Source organism: Anguilla rostrata, chromosome 5 (assembly GCF_018555375.3).
Source record: "Anguilla rostrata isolate EN2019 chromosome 5, ASM1855537v3, whole genome shotgun sequence".
NCBI classification, from domain to species: Eukaryota; Metazoa; Chordata; class Actinopteri; order Anguilliformes; family Anguillidae; genus Anguilla; species Anguilla rostrata.
The window spans coordinates 14672184-14694023 of NC_057937.1; the positions used below are offsets into that span (position 1 = coordinate 14672184).

Sequence of the window (21840 nt, forward strand, 5' to 3'; positions counted from 1 at the left end):
CAATTGTCTAAGCTTTGGATTTGGGAATTAAACATGCTTTAAAGTAGCACACATAAGCACATTCAGACAGTACATGCACTTAAACTGAATAATTTGCATGTATATGTTCAAAGATACATTATAACAGCCATGGTTTGGATTTGAAACTGGAGTGGAGTTTCTTTTCCCCCCGTTAAATGATGACATAATGAATATAAAGTATTTTATTGAAGGGTTGTTTTCTCTTTATTTTAATAGACATTTCCACTTTGTACTCTTCTGCATTTGAGAATAATTTATTGGAAACAAAACAACAGATTCATCTCTCAGAGAAGCAGTGCAGAGGTTAAAATGTTTTGATGTTAAGATGTTTTTGGGAAATCATCTGCTGTTTATCAGAAACACTTGTAAACAAATTGGTTGCATGTTTACTACGTCAAAAAGAACGCCAAACAAAATCATGCTTTCTCACGGACTAGTGAGAAACATCCATTGTATGTTCTTCCTGTGCCTGACTAAATTAATATTGTTAAATAAATGACATTGTCTTTCAGGATGGCGATGTTGTTCTGTATATTTGATAAGGAGCTTAGATTCGAAACCAGAGGCTGTAGGTTCAGTTCTCAGGTCGGACACTACTGAAAAATGGACTGAACTGTGATAGCTTCAAGTACATATCCAGCTGTGTGGATTGATTACATGCAAAATAAACTGCTGGTCTCTTTCAGGATTTTAGAAAGCAAGTAAGTAGTTCAATGTAAAATAATGGGGGGTGGTTTGGAACTCAGAAACTAGTAATTGACCTTAGCCCTTGTACACAAGAATAAAATAATTTCCAGTTAACTCTGATGCATAACATGAAGTCACTAACTGCTATTTTGTCTGTTGTTCTCAAAGTCATAACGGCTTTATTCATCTACATTGCCCCATTTCACTCACCCTCATAATTACTAACTAAAATGTCTTATCTAAAAATAAGTGTTTCACAATGACGTTTACATTGGTTGGTCTTATCCCCTCCCTATCTGCCAGTTTTTAAAGAATATAAAACGTCCCTGCATTTCCGGCAAATTCTTTGCACTCTTATCTGTCAATTTTTCATTTTTCAGTTCTCGGGCTGTATCATTCCAAACAGTGTAGTAAGGGAGACGTAAACCTATTTATGCCAGATTTGTATCCTGTTTGACCACGGCATTTCACTTCTTTTGTGGTCGACAGAACTTTCCTTTGTGTTAGAATATACTGCCCCACAGATGCATTATCTGTTGTTTATAGACAGATTGTTCATGAATATTGAATCCATCCTTTCGGCTTTTATGAATTAAAAATGGGCTTAGCAAAACCCAGGGCCTGGGATATTTGCTTGGAGGGACTGCTATGCAGGATGGGAAGAACCACATGGCTAACTTGGGACAGAAGAAATCAATAACAATTCCATCTGAGCAAAATGAAAACCTTTACTCTACATCTGCTTTTTGTGATACCTTCATGTAACTTTTACAAGCAATAGACCATGCTGGTTAACCTAGCCATGAAAAAAAAAAAGAAGGGAAACCTGTACAGCAAAGCAAAGCTGATTACTGGTCTGTTTTGGAGAACATTTGTTAAGATATTCCTTTACAGTTTTTGGTGTTGTCACTGAGCAGTGGCCTGTGGTTGGACTTTGTGCTGCTTGTCGCTTGACTCTACAGAATCAATGCAGAATTGTAACAATCAGAAGAAGCACGATAACGGAAAACTGAGGGGTGGCCATTGCTGTGGTCTGTTGTGGCTGAAGGAGAGGTGATCTTAGTAATTCTCGAAAATTGAAAGAAATACTTCATCAAATAAAGTACTCTGTGCTAATAGCGTATCGGCAAAGATAAATGAAACCAGCTGTAACTTCTAGCCATGCATTGTTTCCTTATACTGTACATTTTTAAAACATGATTTAAATACTGCAATTTCGTTAGGCATAACTACCTGTAATAAAAATACTTTCAGAATGTTCACCAAACATGCAAATGTGACCGCAGATATCTGTCTTACATCATATTTTTCTTACTCATTTCTGTTTAATTTGACAAGGGAACAGCTTCAATGAAACCAAAACATTTTTCAGATGATTTCATCATTCACATTCAACCAGAATGAGATTAAATAATGTAGAATGGTTTAAACAATGATTACAAATATTTGATACAATGCTACTTAGGGCTTTGTAGATGCAGGAAGCAGGGCACAGTGTTGGCACTAGCCAATATGGCAGCTTCTGCTCATGCAGTAAATCAGGTCACAGTACCTCTCACATTTATGATTATTCAGCTTTGGGGACAGAAAAAAAAAACATCTCACATGCTGGTAACGTGACAGGGTGAGATAGAAGCATTAGGAGGTCTCACGGGACACATATTAGGGCTAAAGCTGAGCAGGACTGGGTTTGGTTATTTCTTGGGAGACCTGAGAAAACTCAATGAGTGAAAATAATGTAATGTCATAATACAATGTAATGATCGGTGGTTCTCGTATATCTCGCTTTATGATTTCAAAGTACTTTACAGTGAAAGTGGGACATCACCTCAACCACCATCTACGTGTAGCATCTGGGTGATGCATGGCAGCCATCTTGTGGCAGTTGACACATCAGCTAAGATTGAGAGGGAGGAAATTAGTTGAATCAATTATACTGGCAGGTGATTAAGTGGCCAGACTGAGAATGTATCCATGACTCCAGAGGAAATCTTTACGATATGTATCATGTAATTTTTATTGACTACACGGACTCTGGACAACAGTTCAACATCCAATCCAATAGATGGCACCTCCTACAACACAGTTTCCCATTGCAATGCTAGGGCATTGGATTTATATGTGGTCCAGAGGTAAGATTGCTCCCTTCTGGCTCACAAATGCTACTTCCACCAGCAACATTGTTTTGCCTGGAGTTTCGAATTCAAATGCTAACCAAGCCCAACTCTGCATCGCTTCAGCCCTCAGATGAAATGTCAAAGTCTGGTATGGCTGTTAGCTGAAAAGTATGATATACATACTTGTGGAAGCTGCCTCAGAAGGTCTCAAGTCATCTGCAGAAATAATATGCCTTAAGCAGACTTATGCAAATGAAGGGAACGATGGTATATAACGGCAGACTCTTAAGGAGTTTTTGCTACAGTATGCAATAGGGTTGAATTTGCTGCATTGCTATTTGATTAAGGGAATCAGGAATCATTTCCCGCTCTGAACAGCACATATGAGAGAGCTGGCATGAGAAAAGTTTTCAGTTCTTTTGCATGAAAGATGAAGTCATTCTCATTCTTAAAGTAAACACACTTTGATAATATATCCGAACAGACATATTTTGCAAGCCTATGCCAGTTTGTCTGTTTTGGCTTTTATGAAGAAGATTTCACAGGGAATCCAACACACAGCTGTGGTCCAGAACCATTTTAAAATTTTATTTTGAGCTGATAACTTCAATCTGGGTCTTGAACAGCCATTACATGTACTTAGCAGACACATTCATCCGGAGTGGCTTACAGAAACTAGGAACATCACAGTTAGTCTTGGGAATGCTAGTCACAGGTTCAAAGCCTTCTCATTACAGAGGCATGAAGTATGACCACAGGTATTTGACACAGACGAGTAACGTCCTAGACCATGTAGGCTGGAGACAGGTAATCCACTGTTACAAATGTTCACCTGGGAACAGACTGGCCCCCGGGAACAGGTGTTCCACTGGAGCAGGTATTACATTTGGACATGAAAGCGTCTCTGCCGGAGTGACACTATGGGCAATTATAAACAGCCCGGCAAGGCTGCGAATCACAATCAGCACTTGTGTCAACAAACGGTTGGCTGGCAGATCTGGTGGTGGCATCTTTTCATCTTACACTCTTGGCAATGTGGAGAGAAATGTGTTTTTCTGCACACAACTAATTAGCGTTGTTTCATTCTCCATTTTGTGCTCACCTGTTCCACTGCTCTTATTTACCAAATACCATCCAAATACCATTGGTGAACGTCAGGAAGGCTAAAACCTGTATACATTGCATTATCTGTGCATGTCCCAATATGGTATTGCGGTGCGGTTCAGATGCACCCCCTAGTAGCTCTTACATTCAAAATTATTTTAGAGGTGAGACTATGCATGTTTTACACAGAGGGCTGTGGTAGCAGTCTGTAGGACATACAGTACATATGAACCTTTTTAACAAACACTGTGGATGCAGGCATGACAGGGGAAAACAGCAGGCTTTTGTGATCTAAAACGCTCTGAATGAAGGATGGTTCTAACGGTACACAGAGGCCTCTAAATGTCAGCAGGGAACTGAATGTACGATTTTCCCTCTTGTTTTCAACTATTGGCCTTCAACATATTTAGCTAGGAAACATCTTTGGCCCTGACAGTCATATTCTATATAAAGGCCCTCCCCTGGCCCCTCTGTGCCCCCTCCCTATTCGCCTGAGAGCGTTACTCAGCTCAGTGCTGGCAAGAGATCATTTTCCCACCAAATTCCTCAGAACTAAAACTGGTCTCTCTTTCCCAACAGGCAGAAGCACGTCACACAAACTCACAAAGTTTTTTTGCTCCTTCCTACGTCAAAAGGCAGACATAATTTTCCACGTCTTCAACCACAGTTCAAGAGGAATTCTGAAACATTGGCATACACCAGACTCCCAAGAAAAACTTGCCCCGGAATCTCTTTGACAAACAGAGCAGTTGAAAACAAGTCAAGAAATGTCTCTTTTTTTTGTTGAAAGTTGATGTAGAGATATTGATTTTTAAAAAAATGTTACAAACATTCTTTAAGCTGTAAGTTTACACTTTGACCTAACCACTATCACAACTAGCTTATTACATTAACCTAACACTTCTTAATGTTTAACCTTTGAGTACAAGTAATAATAATAATAATAATAATAATAATAATAATAATAAGAAGAAGAGAAGAAGAAGAAGAAGAAATAGAAGAAGAAGAAGAAGAAGATGATGAAGAAGAATAACTTTATTTGTATAGTGCTTACAAAAACATAGTTACAAATCATGAATTAAGATTAAAATAAGATTCTGATGACAGAGTTGTGATTTTGGCATAGGCTTTGTGTTTCTTAATTAGCTGGTGAGTGAGTTATTTTTGTCAGTTATTTTTTCAGTTTTTAAGTTTCGTATAACCTTGTTGAATACTTGGTTCAGAACAGCTCCAAATGTTTCGTACCATACAGTCTAAGCAACTATATAAATCTGCGGAAATGGACAACACAAAAACACCAGCCATTGCACTTGATAAGTAACAGAACTTCTTGGCTGTTATTCTAGACCAAGGAAATGTCACTAATGTATCATCAACACCCTGTCATTCATCAAGTTAATGAACATTGACATGTAAATATTGAGCATCAGTAATACTATTTCCGTGGATGGTGTGTGATGTGGACTGATACCATTCCACTTTCCTTGCCTTTATGGCAGGTCATTGTACTGTAACGCCTTGTTTATCTGTATAGGCTGAATGTTTGAATTGTATGATAGTAGTTTTAATAAACATTTAATCTACCAGTGCTGTTTTACTGTTCTCAAAAAGCACAAAAAAAGTTTTATTTTTATTCCTTCATTATTATTATTATTATTTTAGCAAAGCGCATTGCGCTTGCTTTTTTTTCATAAAATAGCCTTGCAATTAAACAAATAGCTAAGCAGTACCGCTACACTCCATTTTGACTGAGTACGATTAATATATTGTAGTTGAGCGCACACCTCGGGTCCAAAAATCTATACACATATTAGCCATATCAGATAAGTTAAACCTCCATTTATTTTCCCTCTGGCCATCATTTCCTAGGTTGCAGTTCTATTTGTGATATTTTTACTCCCATCTGAGAGTACGGGCTACGCTAGAGCTGTGCCAAGTTCAAAAGAGACGCGAGGTTCAACCCGTGTGCCAAACAGAAGTTTCCCCAGAGTTCCTGACAGTTGTCCTTCTCATCCGCTCTTTCCTGTGCCTCCGAAGCCCCTCACATCCGTGGAACTGACACAAATGACCCCAATCCCTGCGACCCGCCAGAGCCCCGGGTCACAGCGCGTTTTAAATCACTCCCAGACAAAACTCCTGCTTCACGGGACACTGAAAAGCCGGCTCCCACAAGGATCCTTTTCCCTTCCGTGCGAAGACAGCGCGTCGCTGCGTGACCACAGCCGTAGCCGACAGCGCCGTCCTCCCGTGACTGACCCGAATCAGAAGAACTGCAGCCGAACAACCAGCTGCCTGTCCTTAAAATGGTCTTTTATTGAAAATAAGCTGTGGATTTTCATTGACAATGTTAATAAGAAAAAGAAACCTGCTTTTTTGCAAATACTGGATGGCTAAAGGCTACTGTTGCCATCTTAAGTGCCACAGTGAAATACTTTTAAAATGTCTTGAATACAGGAGAATGCAAGATCACAGCAATAACTTCGATAATTTGATAATGTTCTGCTGATCAACATTGCCTTGAAAAAAGATCCCATGAACAAGTTCACAAATATTAAGTGCAATTTATTGACTCTGAATATAGAGTATTTTAATACTGTTGACCATTCATAATTAATCTTTCACAAATATGTTTTTTCTTGTTTATCTGTGCAGAGAGGTTACATGACTATTCTAAGGAGAGAGTGATGCTGAAAATTGTCACACCTCATGTTGTTAAAAAAATAAAACGTGGACATAAGCAGTACATAAAGTTTACAAAGCAATTTCTTACAATATTGGTGGTATAAGTCTTGAGTTTGTCTCTCTCTCACTCTCTCACACGCACACAAATAAAATCATAAATATGGAAATGCACACATGCTCCTTATGAGTGAAGTTTTCCCTTTCTTTAGGTTATGTTGTACACCTCCCATCCACAGTTTAGTATTTCAGACTTAAACAAGACCAAGTCAATCCTGCTCCAGGCATTGGATGACATACACAAAATATGATTTTTATACACAAACATGACAATACAGAGAATACAAACATGAATAACTCAGTAATAATGATAGATTTACTATACAGTTGAAGAACATGTTTCACAGTTATAAAGCTTTGGCTGAATGCATTGTTATATGCAGTTTTTCATTTGTATATCTGGAATAGACTGTTAAATATTTACATTCACTTCCCCTTGGCAATATTGGCAGGTATAATTTTGTCTGTGACCTAATTCTCCATGGTATTTGAGATCTTCCTTAAGACATGTAAAGTGTTAAATGAACAGTATTTATGATTTTTTTTATTTTATTTCGATTCCCTAGTTGGGAACGTCCAACCACATATTATGAGCACATGCTTGCTCCCAAGCATGACATGCCAAGCACTGCTTCTTAATGCACATCAAGTCACGCTTCCATGGATATGAGCTGGAGAATGACACTACACCCAGGACAGGACACCAGTCCATCGCAGGGCACAAACACCATTCACTCACAATTTAGACTCTCCAATTAACAGGCACGTCTTTGGACTGTGGGAGGAAACTGTACCCGCAGGACACAGGAAGAACATAAAAACTCCACACGGAAATCCCCTGGATTCAAACCAAGGACCTTTTTGCTGTGAGGCTACAGTGCACCACCATGCCGCCCTAATTGAATTGAATTCAATTCAATTCACTTGATCATCCAATGGGAGTTGTTCGTGCTTGATAAGGCACTGTAACTGAAACCCTCCTATCCCTAATGTAATGCTGCAGCCAATTGCATCTCACTTTTCAGTGCTACAAGCCACGGTCCAGATTCGATGCCAAACCTCAGGGCCCATCAGTGTATTAGACCTCTGCCATAACAGAATGGACCACCCAACAGCTCAAATGAACAGTGTGCATGAATCACTCACAAAATACAGTTCCAAGCATACCCATGCTAATGAACTTGTAAGAGCGGATCAAGGTGACAGCACCTCTTCGTTTCAATAGAAAGTGATGCGTTATGCTTTTCTTTTCCTAACGTGCTCAGATGGTTATACAATGCGGTGTGAGCACATACAAAATATTCTGTTGGATTATTCACGTAAGTACATTTTTATTACAGCATATAACCTTTTATAATCCAAACGCTTACGAGGTTAAAAGAAGAAACGACCTCTGCCTTGCGCTTCAATGGCTCTCATTTCAGTCTTCCAGGGAGTGTGTACATGACCTTATGAACAAGCCTACTTTAGATATGTTTGGGTGTATGCATTCATACACCAAGTGCACAGATGTGTATAAATACCCTGCGTAGTACATGTAGAATATGAGTGTGAGTGAGGAGGACGCTAGGACAGGGCCCTGGTCTGACAGTAGCGTTGGGTTCCTCCATTAGCTCTGACATGGAGGCCACTCCGCACTTCCTTCCTACTGTTCCCAGAAGCCTCGCCCTCAGTGCGAGGCCGCTGATTAGGTTTACGCACAGCTCGGCTTCAGGTGTATCCTGTTCCAATCTCTCTCCCCTCCTCTTCCGCCGCAAACAATGCTTTCATCGTCTCAGGAAAAACGCTCGCTGCCAAATCTGTGCGATCTGGGAAACGCTGTGAGCACATCGGTCCCATTGTCTGTGTACTTGTACACAATTAGCTTTTTTTTTTTTTCATTGCGTTTGGCTCAGAACTGTTACGGTGCTCTGCACAAGCGAGTGTAGCCTCAGTGCCTTGTATGGAAAGGGCCCAAATACCCTCTTTAAAAGCGCTGAAACCCCCCTCTACCCAGGCCCACAGTCAGCGCATGACTCAGTCGCTGTCTTTACGTTGGCTGTGGTCCGCCTGTTGGTTGTTGGGGTCCTGGTTCTTCCACTGCTGGATGCTTGTGCCGTTCTGCGGTGTACTGGCGGCTAATGTCCCAGAGTAACACCAGCAACACAGGCAAGACTGTGAGGAGATGGAGCGAGGGAGAGAGGAAAGAGAGAAGAGAGAGAGAGAGAGAGAGAGAGCGAGATCATCAAGTGTGCATACTATGCAACTACAGCGCACTGTTTAGACTCCTGCCATGATTACAGAGCAAAGAGACGAAAACATTCACCGTGCTGTTTTGCTTCATGGACCACACATGCATATACATGTATGCCATGTTGTACTGTCTTCCAGTGTTCTGAAAGGCCACTCTATTTCAGGATATTAGCTGTGATTAGGTGTGGGCCTGTGCAGACCAAAGACTGCTGAACATTTTGCCTTTAAGTTTTACAGTGAACACAAAAGCAGGTTAGTTTGTCAGTATCACTGCTTCATAATGCTTTCTTGTAGGTGACAGTGAAGTCTGCAGTCCCAGCAACCTGTAAGATACCAGACTGGGCTTTGGGACTGAACATTATCGCTTGTTTGGAAGCATAGAGAATGGGACTGCTTTCATCTCTCTCTAGGGTCCTCTGTCAGAATGCAGAATGTGACATCAGTCTGCAACAAATCACCACCAAAGTTTGGTTTTCTCAGAAGAATGTTCTCAACATGTTCCATCAGGTTTCATTGTCCCACAGCTTTGAGAGTCCCATGGGTCGGGGAGCAGGGGAGTTGGGAGGGAATGAGACTTATGCTTTCAGATGGGATGAACTGAGCGAAAAAAGAAATGTGTGTGCTCCGTAAAATGCAAGGAGAGACCTACCTTGAAACAATTTTTGAACTTCTTGCTGACAAAATAGAGGATGAAGGGGTTGATGCAGGAGTTCACAGTTGCCAAATTAATGCCCAAGTGGTCAAGCACCAACAGGAAGCTAAAATCAAGGGAATGTCTGTGAATATCAACTACAGTGTGACTACCTCATAGCGTTTTCAAAATTAAGACAAAATCGGGGATGTACAGTGTGTGACAGGTGGAAGTGCAGTATGTTAATCCTAACATAAAAGCAATTATTTTAGTCTTCCTCTTAAGCATAAAGCCACACATTCCAAGAAACATTCCACAGGGGAACAACACATGCCAAATAAATCCAAGTGAATGTCTACTGCATGGTCACCAGTGGCATTACCTGTACTGTTCATTTGATAGACATTGTACCAATTTTCGTAACCTGTAATAATCTTCTGCCATGTTTCAGAGACACCATTAGGTTGGCGCAGAATATATTCATACAAAACAGAAAACCGTTGCTTTACGAGTTGTGCTGTGGTTTGATGACTCTCGCTTTACTTACTTGAGTAGTTCACACCGGTCGGGGCTCTCTGGTTTGTACAGAAGCCATTTCAGGATGCGGCCCATGTGCAAAGGTAGCCAGCACAGAGCAAATATCAGAACCAAACAGAAGACAGCTTTAGCCACCTCCCGCCTCTGAAAGAAACCAACTCCTGGTTAATTACTATCCTCAGAGAAATTACTGCGTCAGAGGCCTTACAGTGGATAGAGATTGTAATGACACAGGAAACTCATGTCAGAGTTTTCAGGACTGATTGGACTTCTTGATGGGAGAAAGGAACTTTTAATGGTACCACTATCTAGCAGCCACCCAGAGGGGGGAGCTCTGTGTTCATACAGACCTCTGGCTTTATTTGCTTCCTGATGTAGTTCTCAGCAGATGGGCTGCTGTAATCCTACAGAGTCTCTCTGATTGTGTCTGTGGGTGCACTGGGGAGCAGGTGATGGTATTGTCTTACCTGTTTAAGGTGTTCGCTGAGAGCAATCCTCAGACTGCCTTTTCTGTGGTTGAGCATCTTGATCGTCATGAGGGTGTAGAAGATGGCCGTGCAGACCAAGGGCATACAGAAGTAAAACCCAAAGAACCACCAGTCCTTCACATGCACATACATCTGGAGGGAACAGCGAAGAGTTAGCTCAGGCTAGTCCTCAAAGAGTCAGCTCAACCAACACAGCAACGGCCTTCTTCATCACTGCACCATTGTGTCAAATAATTAAATATTTTGTATATATTTTTTAACAATATGATTAAACAGAATTGCTTAGTTTCTGTGTAGAGTTCTATGTGAGGCAAAAGTGCACTACAGACACCATTGTGATTTGGACCAATAGATCTATACCATTTAGATCTGTCTATGCCACATATATTCACTATATCAGTACAGCTCTGGGTGCATGGTACTGCTCCAGAAACACAGTGCAAAGCATAATTTCCCTTGAAATCTGATTTAAATCAGGTTAGCGCAGGTTCCATATGCATCTGGCCCATATATTTCCTGTGGTTTATTCAAAGTCTTGGCACAATGCTCTAGGATATGGGCACATCTGGCTCTGCTTTGAAAAGACACACATCCAACCCTCTGGTGCTAACCTGCCAGCCTGCAATCAATTAACAACCCCCATTTCTATGAATAAGGACAGTGTTACACTGAGGGGGTGGGGACGGTGAGTTAAGAATTTCAGCCTATTGATTTTGCTTTCTTGCTTTTGTATATACATGCATTTTCGGAGTTTGTTCATACAGTTTTTTAAAATTTTTTTTTACTTTCAAACAACAATTCTGTTGGCACAATGGGAGCACTGGCTGCAATATTCTTCTAACTTTCTTGTCCTTGTGAAAATCTGCAAATGTCCTTCAGCTGTTGAATGGGTGGCTCCTGCGTTTATATTAATGTGAAGTATACGGAAAAATTTTAAATGAACTGTAATATAGAGATTATATGAGTTTATATTACTTTGTTAGTGTTACAGTTAAAAGTATTCTGTCAGAGTTGATTTTGCAGTGTAGCTGGGCTTTTGATTGGTGTTTATATACAGTAGCATGTATATAGAGGGTGTGAGTAGCTAGGTGTTGCTTTAACTCTGCTTCATATGGAATTACAGGCTGACATGTGACTGGCAATTAGCATCGTAGCCTTTGCCATTACCATACAAACAGTGAAATATTGTTTGTGCCTTATGTTGTGTAGTGTATTGTTTCTTTCACCTAATGTTTAATGCTTCCAGACTCTGGAAAATGATGTTAAGAATTCCTCTGACCCTTATGGAAAATGAATATGTTGCAATATTTTATGAATTTGTGGAGTTGTGGAATTGTAATGATAAAATATATTTTACCGAAATAAATATATTGCAATATCTGAAGATGGCAATAATTAGTATATTTGCCTGTATACTGTAAAGTATAGTAAATATGTTGATATTTCCTATATTGCTGTATATTCTATGTCCATAAGGGGACTTTCTCAAAGGTCTGGGAACTGTTCTGTGATGGATCACTTGCCTTTTAAAATAAACACATTGCAACCTCACTTTCCTGTTTAAAAACAGTGGATATGGGCGTTGACTTGTGATAGAGTCAAGGTGCTTTTCTGACGTACATCGTATTCCATGGGCGCAGTAAAGTTGTGAATGGGTAAGTCTTAAGACAATGCGGCCATGGACCTTTTCCTGTGGACCCGCTCTCTTTGCCCTGGCTCTAGTGATGACGTTAGCCAGCTCTCACAGCCCTCCTGGCTTTATTTCTGGAGTAGGTGGATTCATTTCAAGCCAGCATGAGACATATTAAGAAAAGAAATGGTGAGGACAGGGACCTCATACAGACCATGATGGTCAAATAAGTGCCCAAGAGGAGTTCCATTTACTGTAACATTTGTGGTGTGGGAACGCCTGCATACTGAGTAACCTTAATAACATAGGGCTCATTTCCAAAGCATGCATTTTGCTTTTTTTTTCTTAATTTTTTCCCCCTGGATTTTCATATCGGAGAACACATTTACTTTATCCTAAAATCAATTTAGTATGCATTTATTTTATGCTGAAGTCAATTCTCATTTGCAACAGTCATTTTAAAACTCTAAATCATATGTTGTTCTTGTTTATTTGGATTTTTATTTCTGTCTGTAGCACACTGTTTCCTCTTTTGAGTAAAAGTTCATTGTGCTCATTTATTTATCTTTTGGCTCATATTTCTTTATGTTGTTTTTGGGATGCGGTGCGTTTTCTTCTCTCAGTAAATATATTTAGAAAATTCCTCAAGCCTTGCGTGTAGAACAATTTCCCACATGTGAGCTGTTTTCTAGCATGTTGGTACAATTACACACTTTATTCCTCTGGAAGAAATGTAACACCCGAGTTAATTTTAACGTTAGGCAGGTTGACACTTGTGACATTATTAAATAGATAACTGTATAAAGTACGGTACCTCCATGGTGCCGTTCGGTGGTTTAAGCATGCAGGTGCGAAATGAGATGCTGCCATGGCTGGATTCGACCATGTTGAAACAGATGGTATCGGGCACCGCAAGGACGATGGCTAGGACCCAGATGGCGAGTATCTTGATGGCTGTCTGCTTCGGTATGCCCACTCCCTGCACTCTGCTCCAGGAAGCCACTGCCCTGTACCTGCGACACAATACGCAAGAGCATGCCATCTTTAAACCTGTTCCTAAGAGGGAACACACAAGAGCATGCCATCTTTAAACCTGTTCCTAAGAGGGAACACACAAGAGCATGCCATCTTTAAACCTGTTCCTATGAGGGAACACACAAGAGCATGCCATCTTTAAACCTGTTCCTAAGAGGGAACACACAAGAGCATGCCATCTTTAAACCTGTTCCTAAGAGGGAACACGCGAAAGCACGCCATCTTTAAACCTGTTCCTAAGAGGGAACACACAGGAACACACCCTCATTAGCCCTATACCTTTGGCCAAACATTCAAGAACATGCCTTCATCAGCCCTCTGTGCTTAAGATCAAACCCACAAGGCACTGCCATCTTTCTCCCAGTAACCATGGCCAAAAAAACTCGGAACACACCATTATCAGCCTTGTGCCTATGACCGAACTGGAAATAAAATACTATCATTAGCATTTACCTGCTGTGACTGAACATAAAGGAATGCTGGGAAATATAATATAATACACAGATTAGAGATAAAACGTGTGTGTGTGTGTGGTTGGGGGGGCGGGGGGGTATTTAGTGATAGCAGATATATTGAGCAGATTTGAGCCTGTTTGGTTCCTTCCAGGACTTTTATGGGGCAGTTTATAAACAGGCCAGTGCAGGTGGCTGGATGGTCTGTGAATATTGCCATGGAGGAAGAGGTTATTTAAAGGAGGACACAGCTCTCTGTGACCTCATTGCCTTCCGCTACTGCTGACCTCAAACAGCCACAAGCCTGACTCACTTCCTTCCTTTATCCAGGAGGGATTTATTGCTCTCTACAGCACAATTGGTCTTGAACCCCACCTTCACAGTAGGTGCACCAGGCACAACTAAACCACAACCATAAAAATATGACCGTGGAAACTCCTCAAGCTGTGTTTATTTCCTGTTTCCTTTCTGTACAATTGTGTTTGCTTGTGACAAAATGTATTCTTTAAATAGTGAAGGAGGTGTTGTTACAGCAAGATTAACAATTAAATTTATGTAAATATAACTTCCATAACCAGTCCTCTTCCAGTGAACAATTGGAATGACACTAGATTAACTCACACATATGGCACAAATCTTATTCTCAGTATGACCGAATAAGTACATTTTGATGAAATTAGAAACTTGAACTGAATTCACTGCTCTACTACATTCCTTAGCAATTAGATTTTTTTTCTCCTAAAATAATAAACATATAAAACAAATAACCCCATAGAAATAAGATAAAATAATTTGGGCCAGATCAAAAATATTTATTTCCTGATGAATATTGATAAGTATTCCAATGCTTGTATACTATCAAGCAGTAAGTCAACTCACAGAAAGTACATAAAAAATGGAATGTCTGCTGTGATAATATCAAAAATCCTTATTTTTATTTCTTAGTTATAGCAGCAGTAGGAAACATGTATATATTTTCAAATTTGTAACCACAACTTGTCTTCTTCTAGCTTCAACAGGCATAGATAAGTACTGTCCAGTATCTCAATTACCAGCAAGAAACCAAACAAATATTTCCTCACAGTATAAATGTAAGCTCGTGATAGACCCTGTTCAGATAAACATACACATACCTGTCCACACTGAGAGCCATTAGACTGAATACTGTGATTCCCAATGAGGACTTCTGTAGGAATGGGAATAGCTTGCAGAGGAACAGACCAAAGGCATTGTCAGAAAAGGGCCACTGCATCATCTGGAGCTACAAAGAGAAGAATGATGGGATTGATTACAATTACCAAGTTTCAGAAAATGTACTGTGGGTCTCAACGAACTATAGCTTTTACAGGTGTCGCTTTGTGTGGTGCTTCATCTCATTTGTTACACAGATTCAGAACTCAATGAGAGTTATATCCGTAAATACTATTTTCTATTAAATCACAGATGACCTGTATCTCCACCTCCTGATTCTCTTCAGTAGCTACTTTTCCACTTCGGATCGCACAGCCTTAAGCACCCAGGCAACCTCAGTGTTTTCCATTTCCAAAAGAGTCCACCCCCTACAATACTCAATAAAGAATTTAGCTGCGGTGACAGCGAGTTCAGTCTGGAGCTGTGTGGCTGTTTTTGTGTTTTCATTTGCAGTAGCAAACTTCTCCTGGCCTCACTGTTTTACAGAATCAAGAACTTCTTGATTCTGTAAAAAATACTTGCGGTGAGGGAGTACTTCATCCATAGTTCCACTATCCTCTTTTGGCACAAGGGCATGAGTAAGGCCATATATAAGGAGGTAGGCTCCCTTATTGACCCGTTAAGGGACTAATTAGCACTCGGGCTGCAGGTCTCTGACTTGAAAAGTTGTTTCCCAGCAGCGGGGTGTGGGCGAAGGCTGTCGGCGTTCAGAGGAATGACTCCTCTGACGTGCGTGGCGGTGGTTTCCAGAGAGATGCCCTTGACCGGCATCTCCCCTGTCTCCAGCAGGAAAAACGGCCTTGCCCTCAAAAGGTCCCATCCAGGCTCCAGTTTGGCAGCGTTCCCTGAGCAGAAATTGCCTCTTCCCTGAAAAGGATCGTCCACATCCTTTCTGATGGGTGTTTAGATAAATGTCTTCGCTGACACATCCTGACTCATTATTTACATTTCCAGTTAATTACAACATAACAGAATGCAACTTCTGGGTAGCCATTTTATGGCTGTTAAATTGTGTGTGGAGTGGATTAATTTTGGCATCTGTATGAAACCCATAGGAAACATCCTATAACAAAAGGAACAGGCCTTGTAATACATATGTGGGGCACCACAACCAAGGCAACTTTCCTGCATTCAATTTTTCATACAAAAGTACTAAATAGTGACCTCCTTTCCTTCGGTCACAGGTGATTTCAAATGTCTTGTTCAAACCCTGGGCTCTGAATGAATTGAAGTCAATATCTCAGTCTTATTTAGTCTCTTATCTGCTAATGGAACCCAAACACAGAGGATTTAGGCTGGTAGCTGGCAAACATATTCAGTTGTTATGTTCTTTGTATGGTCATGGGGGGGTGGAGAGGGGGGTGGGGGGACCTGCGATGTGTTGCCTCCTCGTGGCCTTCTGATGGCCCTGAGCCAAGATGGGACAAGATTAAGAGCAGAGTCGTCTGTTCTCCGAAAGAATCGCAAAGTTCAGTGACCAAACTAGCTAAAGTAGTCATGGAATACTCAAATCTGTGACACTCGTCTCACTGGCTTTAGATGATAAAGGAGACACAAGCTTTTTTCACTGTCTGGGGGGAGAGAAAATGTGCAGGGTGATAATGTTATTCAGTTTATGAGTGCTGATTAAATAAGATCTTAATAACTAATTATGGTTGCAGAGATTGTTCATTTTATCATGACAACTTTTATCCTGGAGACTTTGGTAATCAACACTCCTGCCTTCAAAATGTCCATTTTGTACCTAATTACAACCCCAACATTTATTTACAGACAGAATTACTCCATGTTTTGGGAGCGAACAGAAATATGCAGAAATAAGTGAACATTTCCATTTAATATGCATTGTAACATCTGCAAACCTTTGTGCATGTCACAAATGTGGACATAGATGAGAGTATTTTTTTACAGTTGTAATTTTGTAAATGCATACTTCAGGGGTAATATGGCAGCCAAAGTGCACTTTTTATGCAATTAATACCTCTCCGTATATATTAATGCCTCATTTCTGAATCTTACCCTTTGAAAACAAAAACACTTACGCACTCCTGCTGATACAGTAACATATAAACAAACCTCACAGAACAGTACAATGTTCACCAGGGGAAGAATTAACAAGAACATTGTAGATGATAAATTAACTGTCTGATAAATGAATTGTCTAATAATTCAAATTAGTATAGTCATGAAAGGCAATTCACCCAGGAATATATCACATTACACATTAAATTTGATCCCCATTATCAGTTTGGCATGAAGCTGAAAATTCACTTTCTGATTTCCAACCTTTGTTAGGTCTGGATTCAATCAACATTTCCCCTGACAATTAAATGTTTTTTTTTTTTTTCACAACCAACTTAGCAATCAGCAATAATCTAAATCAGTTCCCAGAAAAAAAGCATGCATTTATTTGAAAGACAGTGAAGGACTCATTTTGGATGAAATTAAAGACTTGAAAGGCTTTCTTGAAGCTTACAAGTGTGTTAATGGTGCTTGCATTTTAATATAATGTACTGACAAGAGCATATGATTGGGCATGCTGCAGATTCCATGTAGTATGTGGAATAAAAGTTCAGCATCGGATGCATAAATTGCTTTTACCTGTCTAAAGCTGAGAAATCACTTTCTGATTGTAAGATTTTTTTAAAATGTTAATCAGGTTATCTCTAAATTTAATCTATGCAACAAATATGCATACAAACGCAGAAAAAGAAAATAACTCATGGAAACAAACAAAAGTGCAAGAACAAATTTAAGTACAATGAAATGTGCAACTTTGTGATCATGACCGCTACATGATATGGTTTTTGTTAGCAGCTGGCAGTTACCCAAGTCCCTACTGTCTTATTTATGGTAACATAAAATGCAGAGGCTATTAAATAATAATAATAAACTTCTGAAGCAATGCTGACTCATCTGACTCATCATGGTAAATCACTCAAAGATAAAAAAGGCCTTTTACATAGAGATATGGATTTTTTATTCTGCTTGTCTGTGAAGTATTTTAATCCATCTGTTATCGCTTGCTTTCTGCGCTTCATGTGCAGTGCAATAGTTACATAAGAAAGGGAATTATGCACAACATGTTTCCAAGAAAATAAAAATGTAGCACTGCAACTCTGGACTTTCTTTTCCTGGCTGTTGTTTCACAAGTTATAATGTGCATTGAATCAAATATGATCATTACTGGACAGCCGGTACATACAAACCACACTTTTCATGAAACAATGTCAGACCGTGTGATAATTAGAGAGATCTATTTCTCAGTTAGATTTGGATGTGTGAATGTTCATATGTAAATTAAGTGGGCTCAGTGGATTAGAGTTGGATTTTAAAAAGCTGCACAGCATTCAGCTCTGTTCCTGTCTAACCCATGATCCATTCATACTGTATACTGTTATTACACATCATACAGTTGAATTGAAATTGTATGATTATATTAAAGAAGGTGGAAATTATTCAACACTACCCAAGATAACAAAATAATATCCTTTTTTCACTGAACTTTCAATGCACTCATTCCTACATTCATTATAACTACTTTTTTAAACGCAGAGATAAGAGAATGTATACATCCATACAGTAAGCATTCATTTAACTAAAACTGAGATCATAGGAGTCTAAGAGGGGTCACATGTACTCCATTAGAGTAAAATATGCACTTAGTATAATACTGAGCATTTTACATGTGAATTCGAAATACAGGCCTATGGAAATGTGCACCACTTCTTCATTAAGAATCCAACAATCTGTTTATGCTTATTTATGTGGCGTATTAGTGCAGATGATGGATGTGCATGTGAAAGTTGCGCAGTGGCAACCTTTTGGAAAGCCCAAATGCCTCCTTCTGAGACCGCACTATGATTCATGTGTTTATTTTACTTGGCCGTATATCAGGGCTCTCATGGGAAAAAAAAGACTTTGAGGTCCCGATAGGGATCGGGAAGATTTAGCTGGGGGAAGGGTCACACCGCACGTCGGGTCCTAGTAGTAACGCCGCAAACCCTTTCGTTCCTGCCTGCAAACTGAGTTCACCGTGATATGTTCCATTAAGAACGCACAGATCAAATAGGTAATTATAAATCACGGAACCAGAGAGGGACAGACACACTGTGTCTGAAAGAACCACGTCTGTCTTAAAGAACTCTCCAGAAGGAAAAAGGGATTCTCCCGTCCTACCTTATAGACGTTGACGGGGATGTCGATGATGATGTATATCAAGTCTCCCAGGGCCAGGCTGGCGATCAGCACATTGGGCCCGTTCCTCATGCACTTGTGCTTGTAGATAATCCGCAGCAGGGTGGCATTGCCCACCACGCCCACTACGAACACGATGCAGGAGATCACCGTGTTGATGTACTTGAAGTGCGTTTTGATGGCGATGGGGGTGGACCTGTTGCACGGAGGGATTCTCCGTATCTTCACCGAGCCGTTCGACTCGTTCTGCAGGGAGCGGATGGAGCTCTGGTTATGGGCGGGGGCGTGCTGTAAATCGGGCTGGTGGGCCTGGGAACCAGTGGAGTTTTGGACGGGGCCCGAGGAGTTGGCGGAGAGGGGGTTGGAGGCAGCTGGGTCGGCGGACGTGGACGGGCGGTCAGGGGCCGGGGTGCTGTCGGATTCGGGGATGAAAAGTGAGGGACCGGCCGTGAGGGGGGTGTGGGTCGGGGCTCCGGAGTTGTGCAGGACGGTGGGCTGAGTCGGGATGGGGGAGACAGTGTCTGGGAATTTGATCAAAAAGGTTTTCTGACACATTCCAGTGCCGGCCATGTAGATCACCAACTGCAACGCGAGCAGGACTGTAAAGGCCATGTTCACGCACACTCCACACTTCGATTGCAGGCAAAAAGAGATAAGAATCCACCAGAGAGCTGGTCAGATAAAAAAGAGAGAAACAGTGTATTATTTTTCTAAAGAAATACCTTCAAGCTGTTCAGACAGGTAATATATATATATACATATATGTATATATATATATAATATATATATATATTATATATATATATATATATATATATACACACACACAGGTTGATTGTTATTATTATTATAATTAACGCCCCTGCCAGCCAATTCTCGATATTTTTTTCAATAATCAAAATTAAAATATTAAAAGTATCCCTGACTTTGTTCTCCAAATTTGAACTAATAACTGTATATAAAGTATCAATGTAGTAGCAGGTAAAAAAAAAAAAAAAAAAACTGACAAAAATGGCAGAAAGTTCAACTGTCAGGATTAAAGTTTGACAGAAAGTGTACACTGAATGTTTGACACCGAGCTGACAATAATATCTTGACTTCAAACACAGCCTTGCTGAAGGGGCACAGATGGCAATGCCATGACTCGTCACAATCAAACCGCAGACGAGGTGCCCTCTCCGTGTAGTTCCTGGAAGTGAAAGCATCGTGTGCGTGGTGTGGGGATAAATACAAGTCTTTTTGTTTTCTGTTGTTTTGACAGTTTGTCTCGTGGCTTTCGTCAGGTCTGGTGCGGCTGTTTGAGTTTCCTCTGTTTCTGATTAAAGCCACAGACCCAACATTTCGCAACACAAATTTGCTTTCGGAACAATTCATTTGTTTTAGAACAATTAATCAATGCATGTTTCAACTGTCTGTTTAAAAGCATTCTTGAATGCAAAAGCATATCCTTAAAGTACAATAAGCATTTGCAGTTCTGATATTAGTTTTGTACTTTTTAAATCAACATGCAACCATGTGACCTTCAAGCAGTTGAGCAAAGGAATTATTTTTCCTGGAAGTGATTTTTGTCTTCGGTCTATTATAAACAGACAGAACAGTTTTGTAAAAAAAAACAAAAAAAAAACAGTAGTTATAGATCCTTAAAAACAAATAGTGAACAACTGGACCAGTATTATATCTCACCAAACAAAGAAGGTCAATGAGAAAAGGCCTGTAGCCTATATTAGTGCTTTCTTTTTAAAAATTTTTTATCACAAGCACTGTGCATTAGATATGTTTTGGCCCATCGTATTTCCTGTTCAAACTCCCAAATGTCACCTTTTACACAAGAAACTATTTAGCAGAGACATCCCTTTGCTTAGCATGACACTTCAGAATTGGCACAGCCCTGGTGGGACCCGGTGACAGAACGCAAACTGATACATTTATAAATAATAAATGAATTTGGTTTTCACCTACCCTTCCTAAAATGTTTGCCTCCCCTGGAACCAGCTGAAGAAGTTTCGGCTGTTGCCCCGAGACACCCGAATCACATCACATGAGTAATTAACGGAGTATCAAAGCGCGCGTCGTCCCTCCTGGTTTGCGCGTCTGTTGTGAGGTGCAGCCCTAGCGCTCTGTCTCCCGGTGTCTTGGGGAGGGCTTTTTTTCCTTTTTCTTTTTTTTTTTTTTTTTTTTTTGTGTGGAGCAGCGGAGCACTTTGACTGGGTGTGATTGTAAATCTCTCCACCTCCCCCAGTCACCGACGGGGCCCCAGAGGAAACGCCAGCCTCCGCTGCCCTGCCTGCTGACAATCATCTCCGAGTCGCGGCTCGCGGGCGTCTGGGAACCGCACAGCTGTTGCCGCTGCCTCCTTCTCCGAGCTCGCCCCCAGCGCGCGGCAATTTCCTTCGCTAAACGCTCCCGAGTTAAGAATCGAAGGAGTGAGAGGTATAGGAAAGCAGCAGGGAAATCGCTTTGCGTGACCCGATCTCCCGTCTTTAACGTTCCTGGATGAAAAGGGAGGCACATAGATCAGGATTAGATTCAAGTTTTACTTTGAACTTTTCCTCCAATTTTAACCATATGCTACGTGTTACAGTACTGGACTGAGATAAGAAAACGCACATCACTCAACTCTTTGTTTATTGACTATCTATTAAAAAGGTCAGGGATTTCAACTCATGTAATTGATAACCTGACTACCTAAAAAATATCTGCATCCTTTAAGCAGTTGTACATTATACCTGTGTTCATTAATAAGGGAATGCATTGGGGTATAATTGTAGTTTCACGAGTG

The 21840-nt window shown here is 40.5% G+C and overlaps 1 protein-coding gene across 1 annotated transcript; it reads right to left on the reverse strand.

Moving 5' to 3' along the window:
• Positions 1-6470: 6470 nt before the first annotated feature.
• Positions 6471-21381, reverse strand: LOC135254792 (endothelin receptor type B-like). Its single transcript, XM_064335295.1, has 8 exons — positions 21021-21381; positions 19044-19732; positions 14807-14934; positions 13001-13199; positions 10536-10688; positions 10079-10212; positions 9550-9658; positions 6471-8822 (listed from the first exon to the last, which is right to left on the reverse strand). Exons 2-8 carry the CDS (start codon positions 19671-19673, stop codon positions 8685-8687), a joined length of 1491 nt encoding a protein of 496 aa, XP_064191365.1. The 5' UTR covers positions 19674-19732; positions 21021-21381; the 3' UTR covers positions 6471-8684.
• Positions 21382-21840: the final 459 nt, after the last annotated feature.